This window comes from Lepidochelys kempii, chromosome 9 (assembly GCF_965140265.1).
Source record: "Lepidochelys kempii isolate rLepKem1 chromosome 9, rLepKem1.hap2, whole genome shotgun sequence".
NCBI lineage: Eukaryota > Metazoa > Chordata > Testudines > Cheloniidae > Lepidochelys > Lepidochelys kempii.
The window spans coordinates 63,598,019-63,625,210 of NC_133264.1; the positions used below are offsets into that span (position 1 = coordinate 63,598,019).

Genomic DNA, 27,192 nt, shown 5'->3' on the forward strand with positions numbered 1-27,192 from the left:
ACTATGGAAACAATGTGGCAAGAAATCTATCCAGGTTGCCTGTGAAATTTCTGCTCAAGCATAAAATCTGGGTAGTGTGCATTATTATTTGTCATTTGCAATAGTGGCAGCCAGCAGATATGGAGCTGGAGATATCTTCAAGAGGGCAACAGTCACAGTAATTCAAGAAGCATAAATTCGTACAGCATAAACCACAGAACTAGATGAGGTCTCATTCCTCTGTAACAAATACCAAGAAATCCCATTCTGTTGCTTTTGGTGGGAGCTTAGTGCAGAAAGCAGTTGCAATAGAAGTTCAAAAAAAGACTCTATTTTGGTTTCACATCTTCTTCTCAATTCCATTTTGGTTTTTGGAAATCCACCAAACATAATCATTGGCATTACTCTAAATCCAGGTACAATAATCTGTGAAGGAATTTCTGTCAGTATCCTTTGGACTAGAACTGGATGAAGGTTTTCAATCAAAGCTCTTTTTTGGTGACAAATGCAGATTTGTTAACACCAAAACGTTTTGCAGATTCATGTCAGTTTTGCTGAATTGTTCATGTTGAGAAAAAAGCACCAACAAAAAACATTCTACAAATGTTGAAAGATTTCAACATTTTCAAAATGAATCATTTCAATGTATCAATTCAGAACAACTTTTTGTTCAAAATTTCCAAAATTTAGAAGTATTTTAAAAAATGCTCAAACTGAAACAGAACATTTTGGTTTGGGTCAAACAAAACATTTCATTCGCCCTGAAATGATTTTTTTTCAACTTCTTGGTTCAACAAAAACGCTTGAAAATTTTTCATTTTGTGTAGACCCAAAATTATTTTTTATTATTATTATTGTTTTTCAGAACTGCTAGCAAAACAAAAAAATCAGTTATTCACACAGCTCTATTTTACAAGCTAAGGGTACTTCTATACAGGGCTAAAAAAAACTCAGCACAGCTGCAGCTGGCCCAGGTCAGTTGTCTTAGGCTAGTGGGGCTCGGGTTGTAGGGCTAAAAATTATGATGTAGACTTTTGGGCTTGGCTGGAGGCTTTGCCAGCTGGTCCTGGCTTGGACAGCTGTGGCCATGCAGCAGGTTTTTTATCCCTGTGTAGACATGGGCCAAAAGGTGAAATACTGGCCCTGTTGAACTTGATGGGTATTTTTCATTGACATCGTGGGGGAGAGGGGGGCAGGATTTCTCCCTATGTTTCATTGCTCAGCGCAGCCATTTGGGACATCCAGGTGCATGGAAGGGAGAGGGGAGGAGAGACATGTTTACTCACCAGAAGGACGTCCATGGAAACCGAAAGCATTTTCTAATGTGGTCCAATTGTATCTCCAATTCCTGGGACACGTTGTGCCGCTTCCCATCAAAAAGAGGCTTAGACCCCTGCTCGTTCTTTTGATTTAGAGGAGCACGGATCTTGTCTTTTAATCCTTTTTTTCCTGCCTGATGAAGCTAGGGTGTTTTGTGTGTTTTTTCAGTGAGTGCAAACAAAGGGAAGCAAATTGGGGGGTACCACCAAAAGAGCAAGAGCTTCCTACAGCATGATTCTGCCTCCCTTACTCATCTTGAGTAGCATCTTTCTTCATAACCAGCCCCGCTTTCTTCATTGTGACTACTCATGGAGTAAATTACGCGGTAAGAGTGTCAGATTCTGACCCTATGTAAGTGGGGCAGACCATCCCCCTTCCTTCACCAAACTGCCCTAAGTGCCTGAGGCAAATATACAGGGTAAGAGAGAGAGAAAAAACAAGTGAACTGACTGGCATATTCTGACATGTTTAATGAAAATTATTAATGAAAAGGCCTGAGGACTGAATCTAGGTTTGCATTCCCTCAACAGTTTGTCTTCTAATTAAAACAGAACTGTAGAGCATAATTAACAGTGAGCTTTCTCAAAAGCATTTCTTGCAGCTTGTATTGCACAAAAAGAGGATTTGGTAGTTTGTGTTTATTTTTAAATTACATGCTGGCATCATTAGTGGGGACCGACACCCTGGTGTGTGCCTCATCTCTGAGTGTCATTTCATCTTGGATTTCCCCACGCTATTGGATGCTTTTTTGGCTTGAAAGTTCTCCCTAGCAGGGGGACAAGAATTGAATCCAAGCAGGCTTGGGCAGGATCAGTGTCCTAAAACAACCTTCCTCCAAACCTCTAGACCCTAGAGGATTTCATTCTCCATGTTCATTCAGCCACAGACATCTCTCCTGCTGCTCTACCAACGGGCCCTCACTCAGACTATTAGCACTGGTGATCAGAGGAATTAGATGAGAATTAAATCTCTGAATTTCATTCTGATGCCTGCCCCCATCAGAGGAGTCTGTCTTGCTTTGGAAGGACCACTCCCTGCAGGGTTAAAAGTTAAGTTAATGTCACTCTAGCTGAGAGTATTAATCTCATCTGAGTTCTCTCTATCCATCTTGTTCTCTTTCACACCACAGCAAAGACTAATAATATATTCAGCAATCCCAGCCCTTAGGGAGTATCTGATAATTACTTTCAAGGTGGAGCATATTTGATTAAGGGAGCATGTATAATGAACTGTGAAGAAGAAATATGAGGTATTGAAAAGAGGAAACTATTCTCCACTGTGTGATTTGACAAAATGAATTTAAAATTATGAAGACAGTTAAAGAATAATAAATTTTCTCTCCTCTTGCATGCTTTAGTTCCATAGATTTTGCCCGTGCATAGCAGATGTGCTACTGCGTGCAGTTCTGGTGCTGAGCACTCTTTGAAATGGGTGCTCAAGAGAGAACTCCACAGGGAAAGGAGGATGAACTTGCACCTTTCTCAGGATTGTTTTCCTATCTTAGATAGAAAAGTGAGGAAGTCACTCCTTCCACACTGGCATCTGTCTGATGATCCAGCCCCTGCGCGTACCGCAGCCATCATTAGCTGCGATTGAAAGGCTGCCTTGTGCATCCAGATTCAGACAGATTATAATGATGATGAGGGGCCTGGGTGGTGAGGCAAATAATGTTTGCTGTTGAGAGCGGAGAGCAGCTGATTACTAACTACAGAGGAGTGTTGTCTGCTTCTGTCTGACATGGGGTGGGAGGGACTCCAGACTCACGAGCTATTCAACATGAAAAGCATTGGCTGATAAGGTCCACGCTAATGTCAGATATTAGGTGTTCCAGCTGTCCCTCAGCCTGTTAACTAGAACACAGATGAGAATCGGAAAAGTTTCTGTGCCCTGTAGAATGGACTCTGGAGAGGGGCCCTGAAGAGGAGAAGAACCTGAGCCAGGTTTCTGGCATGGATTTTAGTCACAACCCTGGATGGAGAAGAATGTGACCTATAATTTTTGGCTCACCTGGAATGGTGTGTAGGTGCAGGCACTGGGAGGAGGCAAATCTGAACTGGGGGGTCTGCTCTCACATGGGAAGGGCACTGGGGGGCAGAGGAAAGAGACCCTGACCATGGTTTCTCTTCTTCTGAGGATTAGACTCTTAGTACAGAAGGAGAAAAAGAGGAGCTGAGGTTGTGTTCTCTGTGGTATAGTTTGGGAATTGTTCATCAGAGTGAAGGTCCTGAACTAGATTTCTCTTCTCCCTCTGAGAAGGACTCTTTCTCTCCTGACACGGAAAGGAGCAGAGGGCTTTGTTTCACTGTACTTGTTGCTAAGCCTCTTGTCCCCACGCTGCCAAAGAATCATTCAGGGGGCCTTGGAGAGAGATTGCTGCACTCTCTGTTAAAGATGGTTGCTTACAGGCTCCCAAAGGGACCATGGTTAAAACTACAAACTGCAGGTTAAAATATACGGGGGATTTCAGAGAGGAGAAATCATGGGAACAAATGCCCCTGGCCTAGCACACTCTTGTGTTCCTATTTGTTTAGCTAGGATTGCATGCCTCATACAGCAGGGCAGAATCTGATGCTAGGCATTTATTTATACCTTGTGGTCAGCAGCATCTGGATGAAGATGTCATGTGTCAGAATTCTGTTTGATTCAGCATAAGAAAAAAATGAAGGCACAGACCCACAGCTGTAGTAGAGCCGCATCATTCCATTGATTGTAATGGAATAATATCCGTTTTAGAGCTGGACAAATAACAGATTTTTCACTTTGTTGGCAATTTCAAAAAGTCAGGAAAAAAAATCATTTCAGGTTGGACCAAAAATTACAGGTGAAGTGAAAAGCTGAAAAATAATTGTTTTTGTGTGAATGAAATGTTTTGCTTCCACCATTTTAAAATGTTTTTGAACTTTAGTTTAAAAATTAAAGGATGAAAAGTCATTTTAAACTGAAAAAAATTGGAAAGTTGCGTTTTGAAAATGTCAAAATGAAACATTTTGGTTTTTTTTCGGAACATTTTTCCATAAATGAAACATTTGGCAAAACCAACATGAATTCATGAAACATTTTGGTGTCACCAAATCTGAATTTTTCAGCAAAAAAAGTGTGTGACAAATTTCACTCAGCTGTAGTCAATTTACTTCAGCTGAAGACCTGAGCCAAGCCTCTAAAGGGCCAAATTCAGTTTTAGTATAACCCCACTGGTTTCAAAAAGAGTTACACCCAGATTAATTTGACCCCATGTGTCCTGTCCTAATTCTAATTTTATCCAGGTTTAAACATATCTCCTGCATTTCTGGGTTCCTCGTTCTTGGTAAAGTTCATTTCTGTTCTCCCAGTGAATAAAATCGATTTCTATATTATTAATCCGGTGCTAATTGCATGCCTGCAGGATCCCCGAGTCCTGACCTTTCATATGTGGGAACCATTACAGACATCACTGAAATGCAGCCATCTCTGGCTTGAAAAGTGGTAGCTGTTTGATGGTGCTTGGCAGCACTGCACAACAATTTAGGACTGAAAGTGGCTTAGAGTATAGTCCTGATGTTTTAAACATGATTGCATAAAGTTAGGCATCTGAATCCATATTTAAGCACAAATCATTAGGATCTACCTGTGGTGTCAGTTGCATCCTCTGCTTCCTGTTATCTTGAAACTGCTGTGCAATGTCGCTGATACAGAATGGCTGAGGAGTGCCACTCTAGGAGTGGCTGCATTTCATTGTTTGGTGTATGATCCCAATGGCATATGTACAGTGTATACGGCACTTTGAGATGAAAGATGTAGATGAATACTACAGGGTATTCATGTAAAGTCATTATACCAGAGGTAGCAATTCCAGCTTGCCTTCGTGTCTTATCAACCCTGGAGAATGCTGCCCTGCTAAATACCTCTTGTTCCCACTCCAGTGATTGAAATGCCACTCCGGTCCACAGTCATGAGTGCAGTGCTCCCAAAGCCCCATTGCACTCAACGAAGGGAACCGTTTTCATTCTCTGGAATTTATGGGATGGCATGCAATGAAGAACTAGATAAAATCAGGTTTGATGTGCTCTCCTCTCTCCCCCTAGGAATACACCATTGATGTCTTTTTCCGGCAGTCCTGGAGAGACGAGCGGCTTAAGTTTGATGGCCCCATGAAGGTCCTCCCCCTTAACAACCTGCTGGCCAGTAAGATCTGGACTCCTGACACCTTCTTTCACAATGGCAAGAAATCAGTGGCCCACAACATGACCACACCCAACAAGCTGCTGCGCCTGGTGGACAATGGCACCCTTCTGTACACCATGAGGTAGGTGTGCCTCTCCAGGGCATGGACAGAACCTGAGCCCATGGTTCTGCGAAAGCCTTAGGCCCTGCGGGGAGGCCCTAGGCTGAGGTGATCCTATGGCATACTATGTCCAAGGCTGTGCAAGCTTCCCACTTTTTAAGGTCCAAAATGAGTTTAATCTCTTGACAGTTGAGCTGCAGATTAATCTGCATAGTGTCAACAAGCCATCACTCCTACAACTGACAAACAATGCTTAACATTTCGTTAGCACGCTTCAAACATTCATTAATCCTCACTGTGGTCCTGGGACGTAGGTCTCTCAGGATCAATATGCTCCTGTTTCCAATGAGGAAACTGAGGCACAGAGGCTAAATGACAGGGTGTCCCTGAGTAAAGAGAAGGTGAAAATACTGGGCTTGATGCTCCACTGCCTCACACCACTGTGGACTCATTTAAACCTGTGAAAAGTGGGTATAAAATGCTGCTGCATCAGGATGGAAGAGGCATTTACACTATACTGCACTCATTTAAACCAGGAGTGATTCCATTGTAGTCAGAGGAGTTACACTGGTTTTAAATGAACGCAAGTGAAAGAAGTATCAATCTCATAGACTTGAAGGTCAGAAGGGATCATATCTGTCTGTCTTAGGTATTTATCTGGCCTCCATTACCATAAGTATCTGAGTGCCTCACTATTTTGAATGCATTTGTTTTCTCTACATGCCTGGGAGTCAGGGCAGTATGATCAGACCCCAAAGATAAATCACCACAAAGACAATACCTAAGAGAATGAGTAATAGGACCCCCACAAAATCATATCTGGGTTTTTCTGCATTACTTAAAGGTTAGCTCGCACCCAGCTTGAGGCGGCACGAGACAACATGGAACACAGAGATGAAGGGAATCTGAACATGCTGATAAGGAGTTATAGATGTGTAGAGCATCTACATGGAAGTGGAATGAGACGCAATAAGAATGAAGCCCAAGGGTCATCAGTGTTACACCAGAGCCCATAGAGTGAAAAATAGTTGGCCTCAAATAGTCTATGGCAAGGCTATAAGAGAAGAGAGCGACAAGCCACCACAATGAATGATCCAACAGATCTGGCCCGAAGCAAGGACCCCACATCCTGAGAGATACTGAATCCTTACACCCCCTGCAGTGGTTCACCATCTCTCAGGATTTACTCCCAAGAGACTGCATGGCACTGGATACCAAAAGCAGCCCATAGCCAAAATCAGGGCTTTTCATTATGTAAAATATCAAATGGCACCAGTAGCTCTGCTGCAATCCAAACTTTCCACACCCAGCTGAGTTAGTCACCACAAAGTCATTCCAACTCTTTATGAACGCAGCGTTACGTGAACATCTGGCTTGGAACTTTGGCTGCAGTGGGTCATGCTGAAGTTGGAGGCCTTGTAAGAGATGGCGCTGGACAGTGTAGTCGAAAAATTTAGAAAGAACAGGGTAACAAAGACAGCAGGTTGGAAATTTTCCAACTGACAATGCCATTTCATCGAAATCGAAATGTCAGTTTTGATGAAATTTCGTTTGTAAAAACGAATCAGAACAAAGCACTCTGATAAGGGTGAAAGAGCAACCTCTGCACTTCTTAGGGGCAGTGTCCCTCCTGGAACAAAATGATTTGATTTTTCATTTCAAAATGACGTATTGTTTCCAATTTGTATAATATAACATGATTAATCACAGTTAAAATTGGATTGAAATGTTTTGATTATGTCAAAACGAGGCATTGCAATCAACCCCCAGCAAACAAAGAAATGGAATTTTGTTTCCAAGAGCATTTTGAGAATATTTTGGGTTCCATTTCATAATTCACAAAAAGGCCGATATCGCAGAATTTCCTGTGAAATAGCAAATCTGTTTCCCGCACAGCTCTAGTAACAAAGAAATGGCCAGTGCTCTGTGTAGGAAAGTGCCCATTTCAAGCCTACCACCTCGGGGTTTGCCCCCTTTCCAGAAATGCAGCATGGCTTTTTGTCCCATATGTATCTAACATAGCTTCTTCCCCATGGCCCCAAAGGAAATACCTTCTGTGGGCCAGACTGGATTTGTAGGGGTGCTCAGAAGCAGGGCCACTCAGAAGCAGGGCCAGTGTAAGGAGCCTCCCCTCACCTCATGCATCCTGCCTCTTAGGGGTGCAGAGACTGCTCTTTCCATGACCCACAGGAGTGTGCAGCTTTGTCTCTAAAAGGAGCAGTGAGGGGGCAGATCCAGGCCCTGATCCCCTCCCCACCCCTTAGAATTGGCCCTGCCCAGGCACACTAGAGGGGATGGGGCTGCACAGTCCTGATAGCATGGTGGTGCATGCACACATGCCCAGACCTATGCAGTGATTGTACCTCTCTGAGCTCCCTTAGGAAGGTGTCGCTCTGCACTCCCTCTACTCAGTGTGTTCAGTCTAGCTCTGTATGGCACTATGCAACTGGACACACGAGATACTGCCTTCTTCCTAAGCTTTCAGCGGGTCCCTCCTAGTCCAGCCCCCTAGAGGCATCAAATGCTAAAATAAGCAATTAGAGACATTTCCACTGCTATTTGTACTGTTAGGCAACCAAACTTCTCTTCTCCAAGAGTTTGCATTCATCTGTAGCTGCTCTGCAGGAACAGCAATTCTGACACATGCATCCAGCATCCTGTGGCAGTATTCATAGCTCCTGGAGCGAGGCCTCTTCATCACGGAACTGTGCAAACCAACTGCAGCTCAGTGTCCAGAGATATCATAGCATCACAAAGCAACCTCCTCACGCAGCATCTCAAAGTAGACATCAGAACACGGTGTCAGGGCCTCGCACCTGGATTGTTTTATGGGCTTCACAAGTGTCTCCTCTCTCTGTTCCCCTCCTCCTGGCTGCTGAGTTATAGTGATCAGTGTTACTGTTCCCTACTTTCCCACCTGCTTGGAGGATCAGCAGTAGAACGGGGGCTTTAGTCCTGTTACGCAGTGCTCCCTCTGCAGTCTTGTCTGAAGCCAGCCGCAGGTTGTAGAAGCAAGTCTCAGGTGCATGTAATTCACAAAAGCGACATTCAGCATCCCATAGTCCAGATGTAGCTCTGGACCCCAGACTGACTAACAAGTGTATGTGGATCTGCACAGGGTGTGAAAATAGCTCAACCAGAAGCAATGGGCTTGATACAGGAACGTCCGGGTGAAATCTGTGGGCTGTTTTATTCCGGTCAGCCTAGATGATCATAATGATTCCTCCTCCTGGCCTTAAAATATATGAAAATGTCACATGCCTAATTCTGTGCACAGAGCATGCAACGCTTTGAGAACCTAGCCCTTAAAGAGCCCTTCTGCTCTGCAAAGCGACTCAAAAAAGGCATTGCAGGGTTTACACACATATTGTTTCTATGACAGGTTTCAGAGTAACAGCCGTGTTAGTCTGTATTCGCAAAAAGAAAAGGAGTACTTGTTAGTCTCTAAGATGCCACAAGTACTCCTTTTCATATTGTTTCTATGATTTCCAAATTATATGTGCTCAGGTAAACAGGGGAAAAGATGTTTTCTTTCATTGCTAGCCCTGCAAACTCAACTGGGTACCTGAAAGGCAAGATGGGCTTTTTTGTTTTCAGGCACCATCTTCAAGCAATAAAGGTTCTGTGGACCAAATTATCTCCTGAGTGAAATATGTGCCGTTCCCTTGTCTTCAAAGGGGCTCATTTGTACATTGACTCAGAACTAGTAAACTGTTGTGACTACCATTGGCGGTGGAACAGTGAGGAAGTTACAGAGAAAGCTCAGCGTAGACACAGCCTGAGTTCTGCTCTTGCTAAAGGTGTCACAGATTCCATAGTTGTTATTAACAGAGAGGGACCAAAAGCTGGAACATTAAGCCTGAGATCTGAGTCCCAAGAGCCAAATTTGTCTCTACAATTTAGCTTCCATGTTGGATCCAAAAGCAGAAGAGGCTCATTTCCCTTTCAGTTTCTGTGCAGCCGAACTGTTGCAAGGACCAGTCTTAGATGGCAGAAATCTCATAAGACCAGCTGATCTCCATCTTGGGTTGAAATTCTGCCATTTGGGGCTGAAATTTCCTGAAAACAAATCATGAGATTTGGAATAGCCTGGGGCAGCAAAGTGAGTTTTAGAAAAGGACAAAGCCAAAATGATATAACTGGCATAAACAAAGTCTCTGGTGCTGCGCAGGGTACTATACTGCTTTTGTGCCATATATAGACCAAAGGATTATCACATTTAAGTCCAAGAAATTGGAATGAGCCACTAGCACTACATACGTAACAGCATGAGCGATAATGACACATCAAAGGTTTTGATAATCTCATGGTAACCATGAGAACCGAAGCTGAAGTGGTTTGTAGTACCATCAGCCCTGGAGAGGTGTATTTAGCCTGATACACACTTCTTGCCATTGGATTTAGCTGTTTAAAGGAGCTCAACTGATAGTATGAAGGAAAACGTAATTTCTTCCTGTGTGTCTAATTTTTGTCAGGTTGTTTCTGGTGGGGGTGGAACAGGAGAGAAGAAAACTTAGAGCTTGCAGGGTGATTTCAAGACCACTATAAACAAAAATTGTGTTGCAGGTGGGTGGGACGGAGAAGATTACTGATTAGAGGGTAGAAATGGTAGGATTATGAGATCAACTAGACCTGGGAGAAATGTTTTGGACCAGTAATTTATTTGCTGAAAACTGCAGGTTTGAATTGATTGAAACTGTTGTGAGTTTGGGTCGGATTCAGTGAATAGTTTCAGCCAAGAAAAAAAAAGACGATTTTTTTTCTTTACGTCAAAACATTTCAGTGCAACCTTTCCGAAACAGAACGTTTCAACTCTTTGTTGTGAAATGAGGTTTTGTTGTGAAGTCTAGTTCATTTTATTTAAAACAAAACAAAACAAAGGATTTTTTTAAAAAAATGAAATGAAATATCCTGTTTTGAGTGAAATTAAACATATTATTTGAGCCTAAACAAAAAAAAATTCCATTTTTCATTGTGGTAAAAAAAATTGAAAACTGTTCATTTCAGGTTGACCCAAAATGAATGTTTTCCCATGGTTTTCATTTCTGCCACTGAAATGAAAAATCAGTTATTTGCCCAGGGCCAGGTCAGAGGTACCTCAGCCAATCATCACGTGCTGTTTAGGATTCGTAGTGATAGTTCACAGCTAAACTATCTGAGCTCTGAGATGGCACTGCACCTCTGAGATAGGACTGTCTTCTCTGCTAGCTGTAGCGTTGCAGTAAATATGTATAGCTCTGCAACAAGTCTTTTTGAACAAGTGCTGCAGAGGCTCTGGTAATTGCCTGAGAAATGAGACATATTCCTCTTAGTCTGACATTTTGACATTTCATTAGGCAAAGCATATGGTCCTGCAGAGTCCTTGGGCCAGAAACAGGGCTCAGCAGGAGAGGCCATCTGGGGGGAGAGGGGAAAGGGAGGGATGTCTCCTCTCCTGAGCTGTGATTGATTTCAAAGTCCACCTAAATATTTTAGCTAATTGGTGCACAGAAGGACGAGAGAGCAAGCACGCTGTGGTATGAGAGAGCGAGAGATCACATGTGTGAGAGTGTGTACACATGTGTCTAAGAGAGAGGAAGTGTGTGTGAGAGAGATCACTTGTGAAAGCCATGGATTGTGAGTACGTGGAGGAGCACAGTGTGTGTGTGTTTAAGGGAGTGCATATGAAAGTGCATGTGTGTGAGAGAAAGTATGTGGAAACACATACAGTTGCATGTGAGAACGTGTGTGTGAGAACGTGTGAGAGTGCATGTGTGTGTGAGAGAGAGCATATGCCTGCCCCCGTGTGCCCCTGCGTGTGTGAGAGAGAGGTCTAAGGCCTATTCCCCTTTTCCCTCCAGTGAGAAAATGCTACCGTTGGTCACGTTATCTGAGGCACTAACTTTTTGGGTGGTTGAAATAGCTGAAAAGTTTCAGGTGAGATTTTGCCTGAATATTTTAGCCATTTCATTTCCTGTGGTTTTTCGAGACCTCAACATTTAGTTTTCTGTATAATTTCAGGGCCCCCATATTCCCCCAGTTTATGGGATGGGGAAAAGCTATTGTTTTGAGGGGAGAGGGGTGGGCTCCGTTTGGTTTGGTATCAGCTAGTAAAATTCTCTTTGAGCTTGAAATTCCACCCTTTCCATACATTTGCAATTTCACATGAAGTGGCAAGGGCAGCCGTCTCCGGCCATTCTGGCTTGTGCAGGGCTACAGCAATTCCCAGAGGCGTGCAAACATCTGTGATACACACAGACAGATGCAGACAAGGTCAAGCAGATCGGACGTGTCCAGAGACCTACAATCCTGATTCCACCTACAGATGTGGAACACTTTGTGCTGGATCCTTCATACCCAAGTCAAAAAGACTGATTGCTCTGATCTATGGGCAGCCAGATTGAGGAGTACGAGGCTGAGGGCCAGGTGGATACTGTCATTGCTAATGATAAGGTGCAGCGGTGGGAGAGACTGCCTTGGTGCTGCTCTAAAGTACACTAGGACCATCGTAGCAGGGACCCCAAAGTCTGGGGTCTGTAACCAGCATCTTTGTACCCTCCGTGACTCAGCCACTCCCAGGGGACACTGATAGCAGCAGAGCATCTAGCGCAGTATAGTTAATTAAAAAGACAGATTTGGCTTATTAGAAAAGCCCATGAGAGTGTGTCCTTTGGGCAGGATGGCTGATGAATCAACTCGCTGGGGTGCTTTTGAAATGATAAGGTCATCAGTGAAGCAAGAAGGATCTGACCGAAGAAGAAGGGTAAAAGAAAGGGTAAAACAGGCAATGGGTGGTAAAATGGGCGATTTCCACATGGATAAAAAGAGTGAGGAAGTTGAAGTTCATGCACCAAGGTCCCAACTGTAGTTTTATGCCAATAACATTGAAGGATGTTACAAGAAAAAATCCAGTCGAGCCGGAGAAGAGACATTTACAGCCCAGAAAGATGTATGACTCCCTCAAGGATGGAGTGATAAGACCTATGTAGACTTGACAGAAGAGCTAACAAAATGAATGCTAAGTTCCCCAAACAAATTTGTAGCTGAGAGAGAGACGCTTCACTTAAGAAAGCAAAGAGAAGTAGCAAGTGTACCTGATTTTCTGAGTGTTCATCCCAATCATTTTGGGAGCCTGTCTGCCTTTTGTGTTTGGGATCAGAAATCTAGAATGAAGGCATAGGAATTGAAGCTGGAATGAGCAGAGCATGCAGTGTTGGTATGTGAACCCAACGAAGGAAATGGACGGCTAATGTCAGACCTGATGCGAAGCCCATGGCAGTATTTCCATTGATATCAGTGAGTTTGGGATCAAGCACTGAAAGGTTCCTCTGCCTGCATGCCCTGTTGTCCAGTCCGCACATGTGGAGGAGTGAAGAGGACATCAGCAAATGGGAGGCAGCGTGTGCGGTTTTGTTGCTTTGGGATGTTACTTCAAACCACTCAATGTTTCTGTACCAGGCCAAAAAGCAGGAGCCTGGCCAGCAGATCACACTCGCTCAGGAGTATGAAGCACCTCACCAGCTGTGGTCTGGATTGGGAGACCCTCGCTCCCAAAGGGGAGCCGTTACATGACTAGTCCCATTGACTTCCATTTAACTTATCCCGACTGGGAATACAGGGTTCAGGCTGGTGCACAGTAAATATGCAGGACCTGTCCCTAATGAGAGAACTGGTGTTTTATAGCCCTGCTCACATCTGTGTGTCGGGCACAAAAACAAGTCTCCCACGCTCCATATAAAATGAATATCAACAATGTAAATAGGATCTTGGAAACAGGCAGAAGTGCCCCAGTATCTGTAGCTGCTAAAGAAACATACAAGTGAAAACATGTTCTGTTACGCAAAGAGAAAGGGGCGTAGTACTGGAACACAGGGGTGGAGATGAGAGAGACTTTGGGAAGCTAGCAGGCCAATGTCGGGTACAAGTGGTCCTGTTTGCCTTTCCCATTAACTGTCACAGAAGAAAATTACTCTTCGCTATACTTCAGTCATTTGCGTAACAAGTTAAAGGCCCATATTTTCTCCCGCACTGAGATCTACCCTGCCCAGGAGAGTGGGTTCTCTGCACCAGTCCTGGCCCAGCTGGCAGCAGTCCTACAGGGATTGTATGCCCAATGTACCCTGGCCTCTAGCCATAGCCCTTCCCTGCCACTCTGTGTTCTTGCCCCTTCCTCTACATCATGGGGGATGGGAGGTGGAGCAGGAACTGGGAATGGCAGCTCTGCATGGCCTGTTAGGTCCTGTGGATATAATTAAAAGGAAAATATAAATCTGCATTTCATTCAGACATGGGATTGTGAAAGGCATAAAAGCAAAAGGCATGTTGTTAAAAGTGCCAGGCTTACATTTCTCTTGCCTCTTGGGCCTTGCAAGAACCTATAGAAAGGCAATCAGAAGAATTGCAGAAGTAGGGACCTGTAGAGTTTAGAGAATGCGTTGTTCTTATAGTGTGTGTTTCTAGATGATGGGAGTGTGAGGACTTGTGGGAACTATAAAGTCACCAGACCCCTCTAACTGGAAGTGATATCCAGTTCCAACACTACAAGATTTATTTGCCAACCCAGCAGGACAAACATGACAACACGTTGCATCAGAGCAATTTTATAGCAAAATGTGTTCAGTGAACAGCCAGCTGACAATAAGCATTTCTGCAAGAGCTATCCGCTTTTATATTCCGTTGAACAGAACGCAAGAGTGCTATCTGTAGCAGCTCCATCTACTGACTCACAATAATGTTGCACAAACACACACTCCATGCAACCTCAGTGTAGGGTGGCCAGATGGCAAGTGTGAAAAATCAGGATGGGGGGTGATTGGTGCCTATATAAGACAAAGCCTGAATTTTGGGATTGTCCCTATAAAATTGGGACATCTGGTCACCCTAGCTCAGTGATTTCAGTGGGGATGCCGAGGGAATGTCATACCAGAACTTGATCAATTGTGTCCACCTTAGTAGATCCAGATACCTGGATCTAGTGGTTCTCAAGTGCATTGTTTCTGGTTTGCTTTACAGCAATGACCTCCTTGAGAAAAGTGTATTTTTGTCCTCCAAAAAATTTCAACATCTTTTTTTTTTTAATTTTCATCGGAAATTTTCTTTGAATTTTTTGGGGTTTTGTCAAAAACTCCCAAACTAATTTTTTTGCCTTTTGGTATCTGAAAGACAAAAACGTTTCAGGGTTCTTTGTTTTTTTTGTTTGTTTGTTTTTGTTTTTGTTTTGTTTTACAAAAACCTGAACCTTTTCAATGAACAAATACATTTTGTTTTGGTGAAAAATTCCAGTTTGTGGAAAGCCATTCTTCATCAAAAAATATTGCAATGGAAAATTTTCAGCTAGTCTTTGTGATCTAGGTTCTTGTTAAGACAACTTCAGCCTTGGTCTAGCTCTATTACCTGTAGTGTCCATCAGCCACTCCTTCTAGCGAAGCAATAGGAACCTTTCTTGACCATCTGAATTCTCAACAGAGTTATTTGGTGTCTGTTTTGGCTCCCTTCTGTGTATATTAAACAGCTGCAGACTTTCACTGACAGTTTCAATAGTTCATCAATGAGCATAAGCTTCTAGACTGAATGAAAACACTTTCTTGAATCCTTTTATTATCAGTCCCCTCTATGTGTGCCCCGAGGACGTCAGTGTCACTGGTGCTGTTATAATGGTTGCTGTGCCGCACCCTTGAATCAGCTGCTTGTTAATGTCGAGGTGATGTTGTGATAGGACCACATTATGTCCTGCTGCTCCATGGATTCACGAGGATGTGTGTGTGTTGGGGGGTGCGCTCGAGGAGTCCCTGACACACAATCCACTCCTCTGCACAGCAGCAAGACACAATTACAGTCCCTGCCCTTCCCAAAGGGCAGGGTCTGTATCTCTGCACCCTCTAAGGGGGCCATAAGGGAGTAGGAAGAAGTGGAACGGCGGCCTAAAGATACCCCTACTTCATCAGCCAGTCCGTCTGGCCAGCATGCTTAGGGGCGTATGTTGAACCCTGCTGTAGTAGAAGGCAGATTGCCCTGGGTTCCAGGGAGCTCAGGAAGATAATGAAGAGCTGTGCCCCGTTCTTCCCAGGTTTTTAACTCTCTGAAGTGCTTTGATACTTTGTCTAACCCTAGTAACCATATAGCATGTGGAGACTATGAATGTATAATCCATCAGCTTTGCAATAAGATCCACGATGCAACCCCTAGCATTGCTAGAACTAGGTGTTAATGATCTCTCTGCACATAATGCACAGGCAAACAAATGTACAGGATTTTGATAGATCCTTTTTAGATGGCAATTAGTGGATAAAGGTGAACTCGGTCGGTCGGACTAAGTTTGCAAAATGGGGAAGGTATCAAGAATTGAATGCAACCTGTTCTCTCCATACCCGAGGCCCTGCTGCCAAGAGATCTGCTAGGAGTCAGCATTTTGAAACTATGTAGACTTTGGTGGATATGGGACAAGATGCTGCAGCAGCAGCTCCATGCTGGATCCTTAGCAGATGTGCGAATGACGGCCTATGTTTGTCTTGTAGGTTAACCATTCACGCTGAGTGCCCCATGCACCTGGAGGATTTCCCAATGGATGTGCATGCCTGCCCGCTGAAATTTGGGAGCTGTAAGTGCCTAGTTCAACCTTCTTAAATGGGGGGAGGGCACACAGTCTAGTTTTGTGTGCCCATATGCTGGTAGCTTATTTATTTAATGGAACTCTTCTGTCAGGTATTTTAGATAGCATTATTATTAATCATACAGTGTCCACACATTTGCTAGGTGCTCCATATAATAAAATCAAACTGTGCGTACAGTTCCCACTGTGGTCCATAGGAGCTGTGTGTGTGCAACTGCCGGTAATTTGCACTCCAGGGATGGGTAAGTGACCCTGGGTCTCGCTGTAAGGTTACCAAGCTAGTACGGGTACAAACAGCTTCACTCACCTCTCTCTGGCTTGGGTAAGCAGTGTTCCCCCCACAGCTCTCTGTCCCACAGAGCTGGAGCTGGTGGCATTGCTCTGATGAAACCTTTGTCCATAGGATTTATTGAACTATTGAACTCCCAAACTGTCAGACTCGCAGCTCTTGGGCAGGGTCCCCAGCTCCAGAGTACCCACCAGCTAGGCTGTCCTGGAGCTGGGGCTCTGTTCCCTCTTGCGGAGAATTTTGAAATTGGTGGTTTTCATTCCCAATCAGAACAAAACCAAATTCTGAAATATCTAAATCCTCCATGAAACAGAATCACCTTCCTCGGCTCAGCTCTACACAGAGCCACCACTCCTTGGCTAGTGAGCAGAGAGCTGCCCGTCTGGTTCAATCTACTTTAACCCTTTAGGGTTACCTATTCCCAGCTAAACAAAACAGTTTGAGCCCCCCTCCCCAACAGCTTGTGCTCTAAGACAATCAAATAAAGCATCCAGCTTACTAAAGCCTGCCTCCCCCCTCAGTAAATGTCCAATCAATGAACCCATGGCAGCCTGTAATAAAGCTCAAGGGCAAAGTCTATCTGGATATATCTAATCAACTACCAGAAGGGAATGTGGTTATCAGCATGATTGGAAGCTTCTGCTCTCTCTGTCTCATAACACAAGAAACCAGGGGACAGCCACTGAAATGGAAAGGCCAAATATAAATCTGATAGGAAAGAAACACTTTTTCACACAATGTGTATTTAGACTGTGGAACTCACTGCCACAGGAAGCTGCTGAGGCCAAGGACTGGGCAAGATGCAAAGAAGAATTGGACATATATATATGGATAACAGGAATATCCAGAGTTTTAACAGGTCAAGATGACAAAGAGGGTATTGGAAGGGACATAAAACCTCATACTTCAGGATTTAGACCAATCTCTAATTATTGGGGATTATGATGAGATGGGGGATAGGCAGATTACCCACCTCTGCCCAACTGAAGGGTTTCTTGAACCTTCATCTGAAGCATCTGGCTCTGGCCACTGTCAGAGGAGTTATACTGGACGAGATGGATGGTGGGTGTGATCAGCTATGGTAACTCCTGTGTAATAATGGTGCTATCAAATACAGCTTTAGGTGACAGCACAACGCGCTCGCAGGAGAGCCTTTGATTAATGAGGTCCTGCAGCCTGGGTCTAATCAGATAGGAAAAGTGTGTGCAGCTGACTCAACACGTCACGTCCAGGAAACACTGCCGTGGAGGCACGTGATGGGATGGGTGTCCTGTGGCTGCCTTCGGATCAGGAAGGAGTTGCCACTTTAGTTTGTATCATTGTCCCCTTGACTGTCCACCTATCTTCTTCAGCCCACCAGGGTGTACTTGGCAAAGTTGTTGGCCTGCATTTGACGTGCCTTGAACCTGGGGCAGGTAATTGTACCCTAAGTTTGTCCTTATGCTGACAGTAAGTCCAGTCCTATCTGTGCCCACTCTCTCCACTTCACACTCTGACTGCTAGCAGTTGGTTCCATCCGAGGCTGCCTGCTGAGGCAGTGGGTGCAGGGCTGCATTTGTTGTTGGGAACAAGGTAGGCAAGCACTGGCTGGCCATGCCCTTTCCCTCACATGCTTGTTTCACCTCATGTGCTGAATCCCCTGCTTCTCCTTGACATCAGTGAGCTCACATTCTCGCGGGAAGCCAAGTTTCCTGGGGGCAGAGGAGGGAGGAACGTCCTGGTAATGTGAGGGAGCTGTCAGTCTAGAGGGAGAGGGACAATTAGTCTGATTCTCTAGTGGAGTACACAGCCATTTGCTGGCTGGTGTTCTCTCTGGTCCCTCCACTACCACTGGATTTGATCAGGCTTTCATTTCAGTTCATTGACCTCACTTCTTCTTTCGTGTGGCATTTGTAAAGCAGCAGGCTGGGATTGTAACTGAATCTTGAGATTTGAAAGCCATTCTAATGCGTCTGGGGTAGCAAGGTGGATCCCCTGTGTACCACCAGTGTAAGCATGAATCGGATAGTTGTTTATCATGTGTCACATGATTGTACCGCACCACAGTCACAGTTTGGTGATTCTTTGACTTTCCATTTGTGGAGGAGATATCCACACCTTCCGTGCACTGCTCCAATATCATTGACAACAGGGAAGGCAGAATCCCAGGACTTCTTTCTTTGGCTCTTCATTAAGGTATTTTGGGGGCTGCACCACAAGTGGCCCATGATTCAAGCCAGCAAGTGCTGGCATCCTTTCTGTTGGCCTGTAGTGTTGATGCGTGGGTCCAGAAAGATTTCCTGGATTTGAGTCCGGAGAGTGGCAGGGAATTGAGGTCTTTGTGTATTGGCAGATCTGGAGCAGCCAGGATCTTGTGGTACTCCCAGACCACAGCAGCGTTTCACCCCACTAGATGCTTGAAAATGTATGTTTCCCCTTCTGTTATTTCCCCTCTCTTGATCTGATCTGCCAAGATGAGGTTGCGCAGCATGGTCTCAGGATCCACTCAGCCCCTTGCAGGGTCAGGCACTATGGTTCTAATACAGAAGTAGTCAACCTGACCTTCTCTCTCCTGGGTGGAAACATCAGCATTGTTAGTAATGCCAGGGCTGGGAACAGTCGTTTGTTCTTAGCCAGCTGCTTGTAAAGTTATTTGGGAAAAAGTTCATTCTTATAGTTGCATACACCAAGTCTTTGTTTTGGAGACAGGCAATGGTGTTATTTACCTATTTACTTAAGCAGTTATAATGCAATGTCAGTGGCTGCTGATAGGAGGCGCCATAACGCTCTTTGGTAAGACATTTGGGGTTGGACACTCCAGGAGAAAAGAGACTCAGGAAGAGCAGCTTGCTCTGGGGCAAGGGTATCTAACCCTGCATCTGCTCCTACACTAGCAAAGCCTGGAATCCACTCTCCATCTCAGATCCCATAGCATTCCTGGAGGGAGAGGGCGGAGGAAGGAGACTCTTGCACACGTTTTTGTCAGGCCCCCGCAGTGGCAGAGTGCCATTTTTTTTTTAATTATTTCAGCATCTGAACGATGGGAGTGTTGAAACAAGAAGCTGAGTGTTTGTAAAACTGGCCATGATTATGATCAATATCCATATGGCACCCATCAGCACAGTGTCTGAGCACATGGCTCATATGTTCAATAGAACGGCATCAAAATCCCATCAATACCCACATGAGGAGTGCAGCCTCAGCAAATCCCCCCACAGACCAGGAAGCTGGTCACCCCAGAGTTGTAAGGAGTTTAGGCTTGGTCAGATCTGAGGCTTAAAGGGCTTCTGCAGTGTCCCTTTAACTCACCAGACATATTCTTTAAAGACTCAGCAGCACTCAGTTCAGGTTTCTGAGGATCCTGGCAAGCTGGATCGATCATTGCTGACCTCCTGTCCCCATGCCACTTCTTAGCGGTGGCAGCCTTCCCAATGGCTGCAGGGCAGCGCACTCCCTTGAAAGCAGGGAGCCAAGCTTTGCACAGCAGCTTTCACTTTCCACCAACCAACCAACCAACCCCTGTGTTCACATTGTTCCAGGGACTAGAAGTGAAATGAGTTTGAAGGTCTCTCCGTGCTCCCTAGGAGATGTATGTGCACATTGTCATGCCACCCTGCAGTGACTCGAGAGCATGAGTGCCAAGCTCAGGGCAGACTGTTAGGAACCAGGGCACAAACCTCAAACTGGTTGTGAGTTCTACAGCTCTCAGCTGCCACGGGCGGTGGGGGGGACCCTGAAGCTGTCAGCTGCAGTGGTGGCAGGTGCCAGAGTCCCCCCATCCCTCCCACAGCAGGGCTCGAACTCTTATCCCCCCATCAGCCCCATTTTGTCACAGTTATTTTTAGTAAATGTCAGGGATGGGTCATGGGCTTCCGTGAATTTTTGTTTATTACCTGTGACCTGTCCCTGACTTTTACTAAAAATAACCGTGACAAAATCTTAACCTGCCTCAGAGCCAATCCTATAATAAACTGTATAAAGATTTGTTGTATGCAGTGTTGTTGTAGAAACAAGGTGGGTGAGGTGATATCTTTTATTGGACCAACTTCTGTTGGGGAGAGCGACAAGCTTTCAAGTTTACTCAAAGCTCTTCTTCAAGTCTGAGAAACTTACTTACAGGACACTCTACTACAGGAGCAAACTATGGCCCACGGACTGCTTCTGGCCCGTCATATATTTTTATCCAGTGTTTGAGCTCCCACCAGGGAGCGGGGTTGGGAACTTGCCCTGCTCCACCCACCTGGCGCTCCCCAGCCCCCGACTCACAATTCTCTTGATGAGCACCAACATCCAGCGTGCAGAGCCACCCTGCGCAGGCGCGACTTCACTGCACTGTTTCCAGGATTGGAAGCCCCCCCCTACATGGCAGCCTCCCGCACACGGCAGCGTGCCCAATCCCCTCCCAGTCTCCTACAGCCCCACCCTTGAGAGCCTCAAAACCAGCCAGGGGCCGCACACATCCCAGCTACCGTGCCTCCGCCCATGGCAAGTGCCTGGTGCAGCTGTCTTAGCGTCACTGCTGGCAGGGCCCCTAGGCGTCCCCGGGAACACCCCTGTAGCGCTCCCCCCACCACCATGCAACACTCCATGAGTCCCCCCTCCCTCCACCTCGGTAACATCCCTTATAGAGCCCCGCCCACCGCTACACCCCATAGAGTCTCCCTCCCCCACCAGGCATTCATGGCCTGCCATACTATTTCCATACCCAGGTACAGCCCTCAGGCCAAAAAGTTTGCCTACCCCTGCTCTACTACACTCTGAGTACGTTTCCCAGACCTAAAGAAGAGCTCTGTGTAAGCTCGAAAGCTTATCACTCTCCCCAACAGAAGTTTGTCCAATGAAAGGTATTACCTCACCCACCTTGTCTCTCAATATATGAAGATTTATTAAATAGGAAAAGGAAACAAGAGAGTTATTTACAAGGTTAAAGCAGGTAAATATATAAACACAAATGAGTTGGAATCTTAAATTTCAAAATGTAATAGACGCTTCTATAATAAGCAAGCTCTTTGTGACCTTTAGGGCTAACCCAGGCTAAACGTTAGGGATCTCTAGCTTATGCCTAGTAAACCTTGTCCCCAAGAGTTCAAGTTGCAGTGGGGGAGGTTTAGGTTGGATATTAGGAAAAACTTTTTCACTAGGAGGGTGGTGAAACACTGGAATGCGTTGCCTAGGGAGGTGGTGGAATCTCCTTCCTTAGAAGTTTTTAAGGTCAGGCTTGACAAAGCCCTGGCGGGGATGATTTAATTGGGGATGGGTCCTGCTTTTGAGCAGGGGGTTGGACAAGATGACCTCCTGAGGTCCCTTCCAACCCTGATATTCTATGATTCTATGATTCTATGATAGCAGAGAGATCCTGTTCCTTCTTGTTAGAGGTTTTTATCCCTCTCCTCATTTGTGCTCTTAGTGACAAATGCAGTTGACAGCAGGAATCCACTTGCATGACTCATCTTTAAGGGGGGGGTGGGGAGGGCAAAACAAACATCTTTGGTCCTCTTTAATGTTCCACAATAGTCTGTCTGGACCATAGACCTTCCCTGTTGAGCAGGACTTAACACCTTCTGTTGGAGACCAGCACTTCACACTGGTTAATGTCTCTCTCCTGCCTGATGATTTACACAGTCAGAGGGGCTTACAACACAACCACTCAAATATTGCCTTACAATATGGGGATACATATGTTATAGATGAGATTAATGCATGCAGCAACTTACAAGCATTCAATAAAATCTAAACACGAAACACATTCTTATAACTCTAACACCTATTTTAACAACATTAGCACACAGGTGAGCCAAGCTGATTTCAGCCATGTATTTGTCAGTGATCCATTGAGACCTGGCATGAGCTGGCACCTGGTCTGCCAGCATCACACACACCAGAAAACTACCATGCAGTCTGGCTCAAAGTAGGACATCTATGCGGGGACACCCAAGACTAGGGCAGCAGAGGATGCCGCAGGAGTTGTGCCACTTACGATCCTGATTTGGACTGGGCTGCCCCACATTGTGCAAACAAGACATTAAACAGACCAGAAATATCTTCAGGGCTTTAAACGGACCCAAAATATCAGTGCCACTGCTACATGACGCAAGGAATGCCTTCGTCCTAGAGGACAACTGTTATAGAGTTGACAACCTCATTTGCATGCAGGATAACACGGGAGGCGTGGGGGTGGGTGTCTAGCATTGAAATAACAGAAGGGCTTTCTAGTCTAACGTTAAGGTGCATTGACTGTGGGGACCCAGGACTGGAATAAAAGGGGGTGTTACAGACCAGGATGCCAGTGCACTGGCAGAGGTGGGAGAAGGGCAGGCTTAGAAAAGTAGAGCACTGCCAGTCAGGTTGAAGATGCATTAGCCGAGCTGCACTGGAAGTGCTTACACAGCACCGTTGTGCACCGAGAAACGTCGCCCATTCATCAAAATCACCTTTTATTCCTTAATGCTTAACAGGTTTGCAAAAAGCGAAAATGCAATCATGACCTTTTCGTTTTTAATTAGACAAATCAGTGAAGTTTCAACCCACAATGTCCCACAAAGCTTCACAGGCTGGAATTTGACCCATCGTCAGTCCTGCAGAAAAATATCCTGGTCTCCCTTTGGGTCTTGTAGGGGAAACCTAGGGAAAGGGGAAGAGTTAAAAATCTCTTGTCGGTGTCCTTTCCCAGCATCTGTTTAGCAGGCTTCTGCAGTAGATGTGATCACTGCAGGGAGCTGCAGTCAGGGGTAGATTAAAGCAGGAATCTTGCCATCTGGCCCTTATGGTACAGCTAATGGCCTCTGGGAAGGTCCTCGATTCTGAACACCCATGTCAGGGAACTTGCATCACAGACTGTGCCATGGAGCTGTCTGGAGGTATGTGCCTCATTGTTTGCAACCTCCCACCCCCACCCCTACTCTACTTCCAGGAGAACTCAGGCCCTTTAGCTGTTGGGGTTTTTGAGGGGACAGGGATTTGAGATAGACTTGAGCTGCAAGTTCTTACTCTAGTGGGGGGAGAGGAGCAGGTGGCAGTGAAGCACATAGGACTCCACTTCTCTTTAACCTCCAGTGAAATAGCTAGCAGCTCTCCTGCTGAGCCAGAGGTACTTGCCGGCTTACTGGAGGGGGAAAGGAGGTGGGAGGTTAAAAGAGAGCGGAGTTACCAGCATATTGCACGTCTCATGATATTTGGTGTTATTCTTCAAGTGCCAGTTCCTGGAGTCCTGTGATTTTGCAAAAACTTCAGCTATAATTTTTTTACAATAGGACCATTTCTAGTCTACCTAATTGCAGTGAAAATCTTGAAAATGTGACTCTCTAAATACTCCCGCCCCAGAGGGCAAATGCAAAGAATCCAAAATGTATTGTTTTGTGTGTAATCTCATGATTTTTAAGACAATTTGTGGTTCTTTGGAGCCTGACTCATGATTTTTGAATGCTGCGGGCTTGGTAATAGTGAGAAAGCAAGATGTGAGTATGTATAAGTGTGAGTGGGGGTGTTTGTGCATACAAGTATAAGGGGGGAGTGCAGGTGGGTGGGGATGGTGTGAACGTGAGTATGTTTGTGAATGGGGTGGGAGGGTTGAAGGTGTGTGTGAGCACATGGGGAGGCTGGCGGAGGGAAAGGGTGCATGGAGACAGTAACCAGGCAGGTAGCTGGAGCACCGCTTTGTTCTGAGCACAGTGCCGCCTCTCTCAGTAATTTAGCCGTCTCCCGCTAGCTGCCTCTTCTGCAACTTGCAGGCAGCCACTTCCAGTTTCCAGCCACTGCAGCTGACTCCTAGGGAGGATGACTGGCAAGCTGGTGGGGGAGCCTGTGATCATGCAGATGAAGAGAACAGGGGGGCAGAATGGGGGAAGGAAAACTTTCTCCAGAGCCAATTTTTCACATAAACTGGAGGGGCTTAATGGCAGCTGTCAAGAGCTGCAGGCTGGTGAGTGTGAGGCGATCTCTGCCTTTTTCTTCTCACCCTGGTAAGAAACGGCCTAACATTCAGCAGAAAGTGTACACACCCCTCCAGTGGCGGGAGCCCGGCACCCTTCAGATCCCCAGCTTATTAGACTAATTATCCCTGGCCAACATGCTAGTGACTGTGGGTTAGAGAGGGCCCCGATGGAGCAGTGGCATGGAGGCTGAGCACTGCAGAGGACAGAGTAGAGCTCAGTTGATTGCTCAGCTGCCTGCCTCGGGTGGGAAGGTGGAGGACTGAGGAGAGGGAGGAAGCTCAGAAGCTCTTTGAGGAAAAAGTCCATGCTATTTGTATGGCATGGGCCCAATTTAATGAAGGGGGCAGATTTTCAAAAGCATGGAGGGAGTTAGGAGCAAAGGAGCTTCTGTGTGCAAAATAGCTGTGATTAGCACCCTTTGGTTTGGGAAACCCTTGCTTTGCCAGATCCAGATTCTGTTTCTGATGCAGCCCAACCGATATCTGAGGTAGATGCTAGAGCAAAGAGAAGCAGCTAGCGCTCTATGTTCCAATGTGTTCAGAAATGACAAGTCACTGCCAGGTAGGCCAGAACGTTAAAGGGGAGTGTGCTGCCGCTTAAGGTGTCCTTTGACCCCTCCCTAAACTCTAAACATCCGGCAGGCAGCCCAGACTTTGGTTATATGATTAACTGTTTCTAAAGTCATCTTGGTGGTTAGACATAACTGGCCATATTAGTCGTTGTGGCTTCTCTGAAGATGCACCGGGACTGAATGTGGCCCCAAATCTTTGGTATATTTTAGGCTGGTCAGAAGCATGACCTCCTCCTTCTTCCTCCTCTGCAGATGCCTATACGAAGACGGAGGTGATCTACACCTGGACGCTGGGGAAGGATAAATCAGTGGAAGTGGCCAAAGGTGGATCTCGCCTGAATCAGTATGACCTCCTGGGCCATGTGGTCGGAACAGAGATGGTCCGATCCAGTACAGGTACTGAAGTGAGGTGGGGCTGGAAGTGGACATAAAAGCTGTGTGCACTGGCAGGTGCGGTATTTCCATGTGATTTGAATGTATATTGTTGTCATGGTTGGGTCCAATATGTCTGCAAAGTAAATGGGAGCCATGGAGGTATCTCAATCAAAGGCCAGAACTTCTAGTGATACCCAGTGACACTTGCAGGCAGTGGATCATATCCAAGGATAGCATGACCAGCATCACAGTAGCCTTAGATCCAAGCTGGGGTGATGGGAGATGGAGCCATTCTAGCAGTCCACGCTATGCATGGGCATCACAACACTCCTTAACACCATGCTGTGTTGTTTTGGACGGAGTAGAGGGAGGTTTTGAAGGGTAAGGAGCATGGCACCCCCTAAGAACAAGCTGTTCTGATGGGAGAGGGAACTTTCCTAGGTTATTATGGATGGAATCTCCAGCTGCACAGGGTCATCTGATGTGATATTCAGCTGTTCAAGTGGACACAGCATGTCCGTGCTATGAAGGAGAGCTCCATAACACAATGCTGGTGCTCAGGTACCATGGTGCCAAGTGCCATAAAAATGACTAGCTAGGAAAACTGGAGAACAGAATATATCCAGGTTTTTCAGGACCCTACCCCAGCATTGCAGAGCTTAACTCCCTATGCTGGGGTGTTTATAGATGGAGCATATCCATGCTATGAGGTACCACAGCATCTGCAGCAGCAGAGCCACCTTCTCATATTCTGTTGGGCGATGGAGCAAGAGAGGAAGTGTCAGGGAGGTTTTTGTAGGCACAAATGGCAGTTAGGCACCCAACTGGCAGACAGGTGTCTTTCTGCCCACTCCCATTGCAAACCAATGGGATTCAGACAGCTAACAGCCACGTGTGCCTTTGGAACTCTCCTGCTTGCCCAGCTGCTTCTCATCACCTGGGGGTGCAGCTGAATTGGCTGAAATTTCAGTCTCCCAGAAGAATGTCACGGTTGAAGAGAGGCCACCATGCCAATGTTGCTCACTCTGATTTTCACTGAATTTTCTTGGGCAAATATTACGTCAGTTGTAGAAGAGTGTCCCAAACAAATGTTTTCTGTTTAATGACCAATATTAATCATCTCTCTCTCTCCCCATCTGCCGCTCCTCCCTTTCCCCTGTGAATTCAGGTCCAGAGAGCTGCAGTTACCCCATGTGTGTCTCTTCTAACTTTCTCCTTCTGTGTGTGTGCGCCAGTAGTTCTAGGATATTTCCTCTCTGTTGCACTTGATGTTAATTGTATCCGTCTTTAACAGCTCAAATCGCCTCCCTTGAGGACATGTGGGGAGTCCAGAGAACTAAATGTCATAATATTCGATCTAGCTCTGCCTTCAAGTTGTAGTAAAAATAATAACAAAGTAATAGGCTGAAATGATATGAAATCTGCAAAAGACACCAATGCATAATGGCTTAACAGAGCTAGAGTCGAAAAAAAAAGGACACCGTATTCCAGCAGTGATGAAGCCAAACTGAAGGCTTCCACCATTACCCTGAGCACTGGGGCAAAGGGAGGGGAAGGAAAATAGAGATGGCAAATAGACATAATTCACTGGCTCACACCCCAGGCCTTGAACAACCAGCATCCTGTCCCGACCTTCCAGATGAATGATACAGGGAGGAGTTGGGTATTGACAGATCATAACATCTTTTGTCAAAACATAGAGAGTACCAGACTCCTACTGTGACAAGGTAAAGATGATGCAGTCTGTAAAGGGTTATGGGGGCCTTCCTGTCACATGGCTGCATGGGAAGGGGGGGGGAGTATAAAAGGGAGTAGAAGCTGGTTCAGAAGAGAAGCAGGTGGGAGGGAGGGAGGAAGGAAGGGAGGGGTGCGTCTTCTCCCCTCCCGGCTGAGTGAAGC

General features: G+C 45.7%; 1 protein-coding gene across 4 annotated transcripts in view; it reads left to right on the forward strand.

Moving 5' to 3' along the window:
• The window catches only part of GABRA3 (gamma-aminobutyric acid type A receptor subunit alpha3), a 131,814-nt gene that overhangs the window by 83,829 nt on the left and 20,793 nt on the right, over positions 1 to 27,192 (forward strand). For all 4 annotated transcript variants that reach the window (XM_073360727.1, XM_073360724.1, XM_073360726.1 and 1 more), the window contains 3 exons: positions 5,361 to 5,581; positions 16,054 to 16,136; positions 25,171 to 25,314. In XM_073360727.1, the coding sequence (XP_073216828.1) occupies positions 5,361 to 5,581; positions 16,054 to 16,136; positions 25,171 to 25,314 (448 nt within the window). The remainder of the gene's footprint in view (positions 1 to 5,360; positions 5,582 to 16,053; positions 16,137 to 25,170; positions 25,315 to 27,192) is intronic.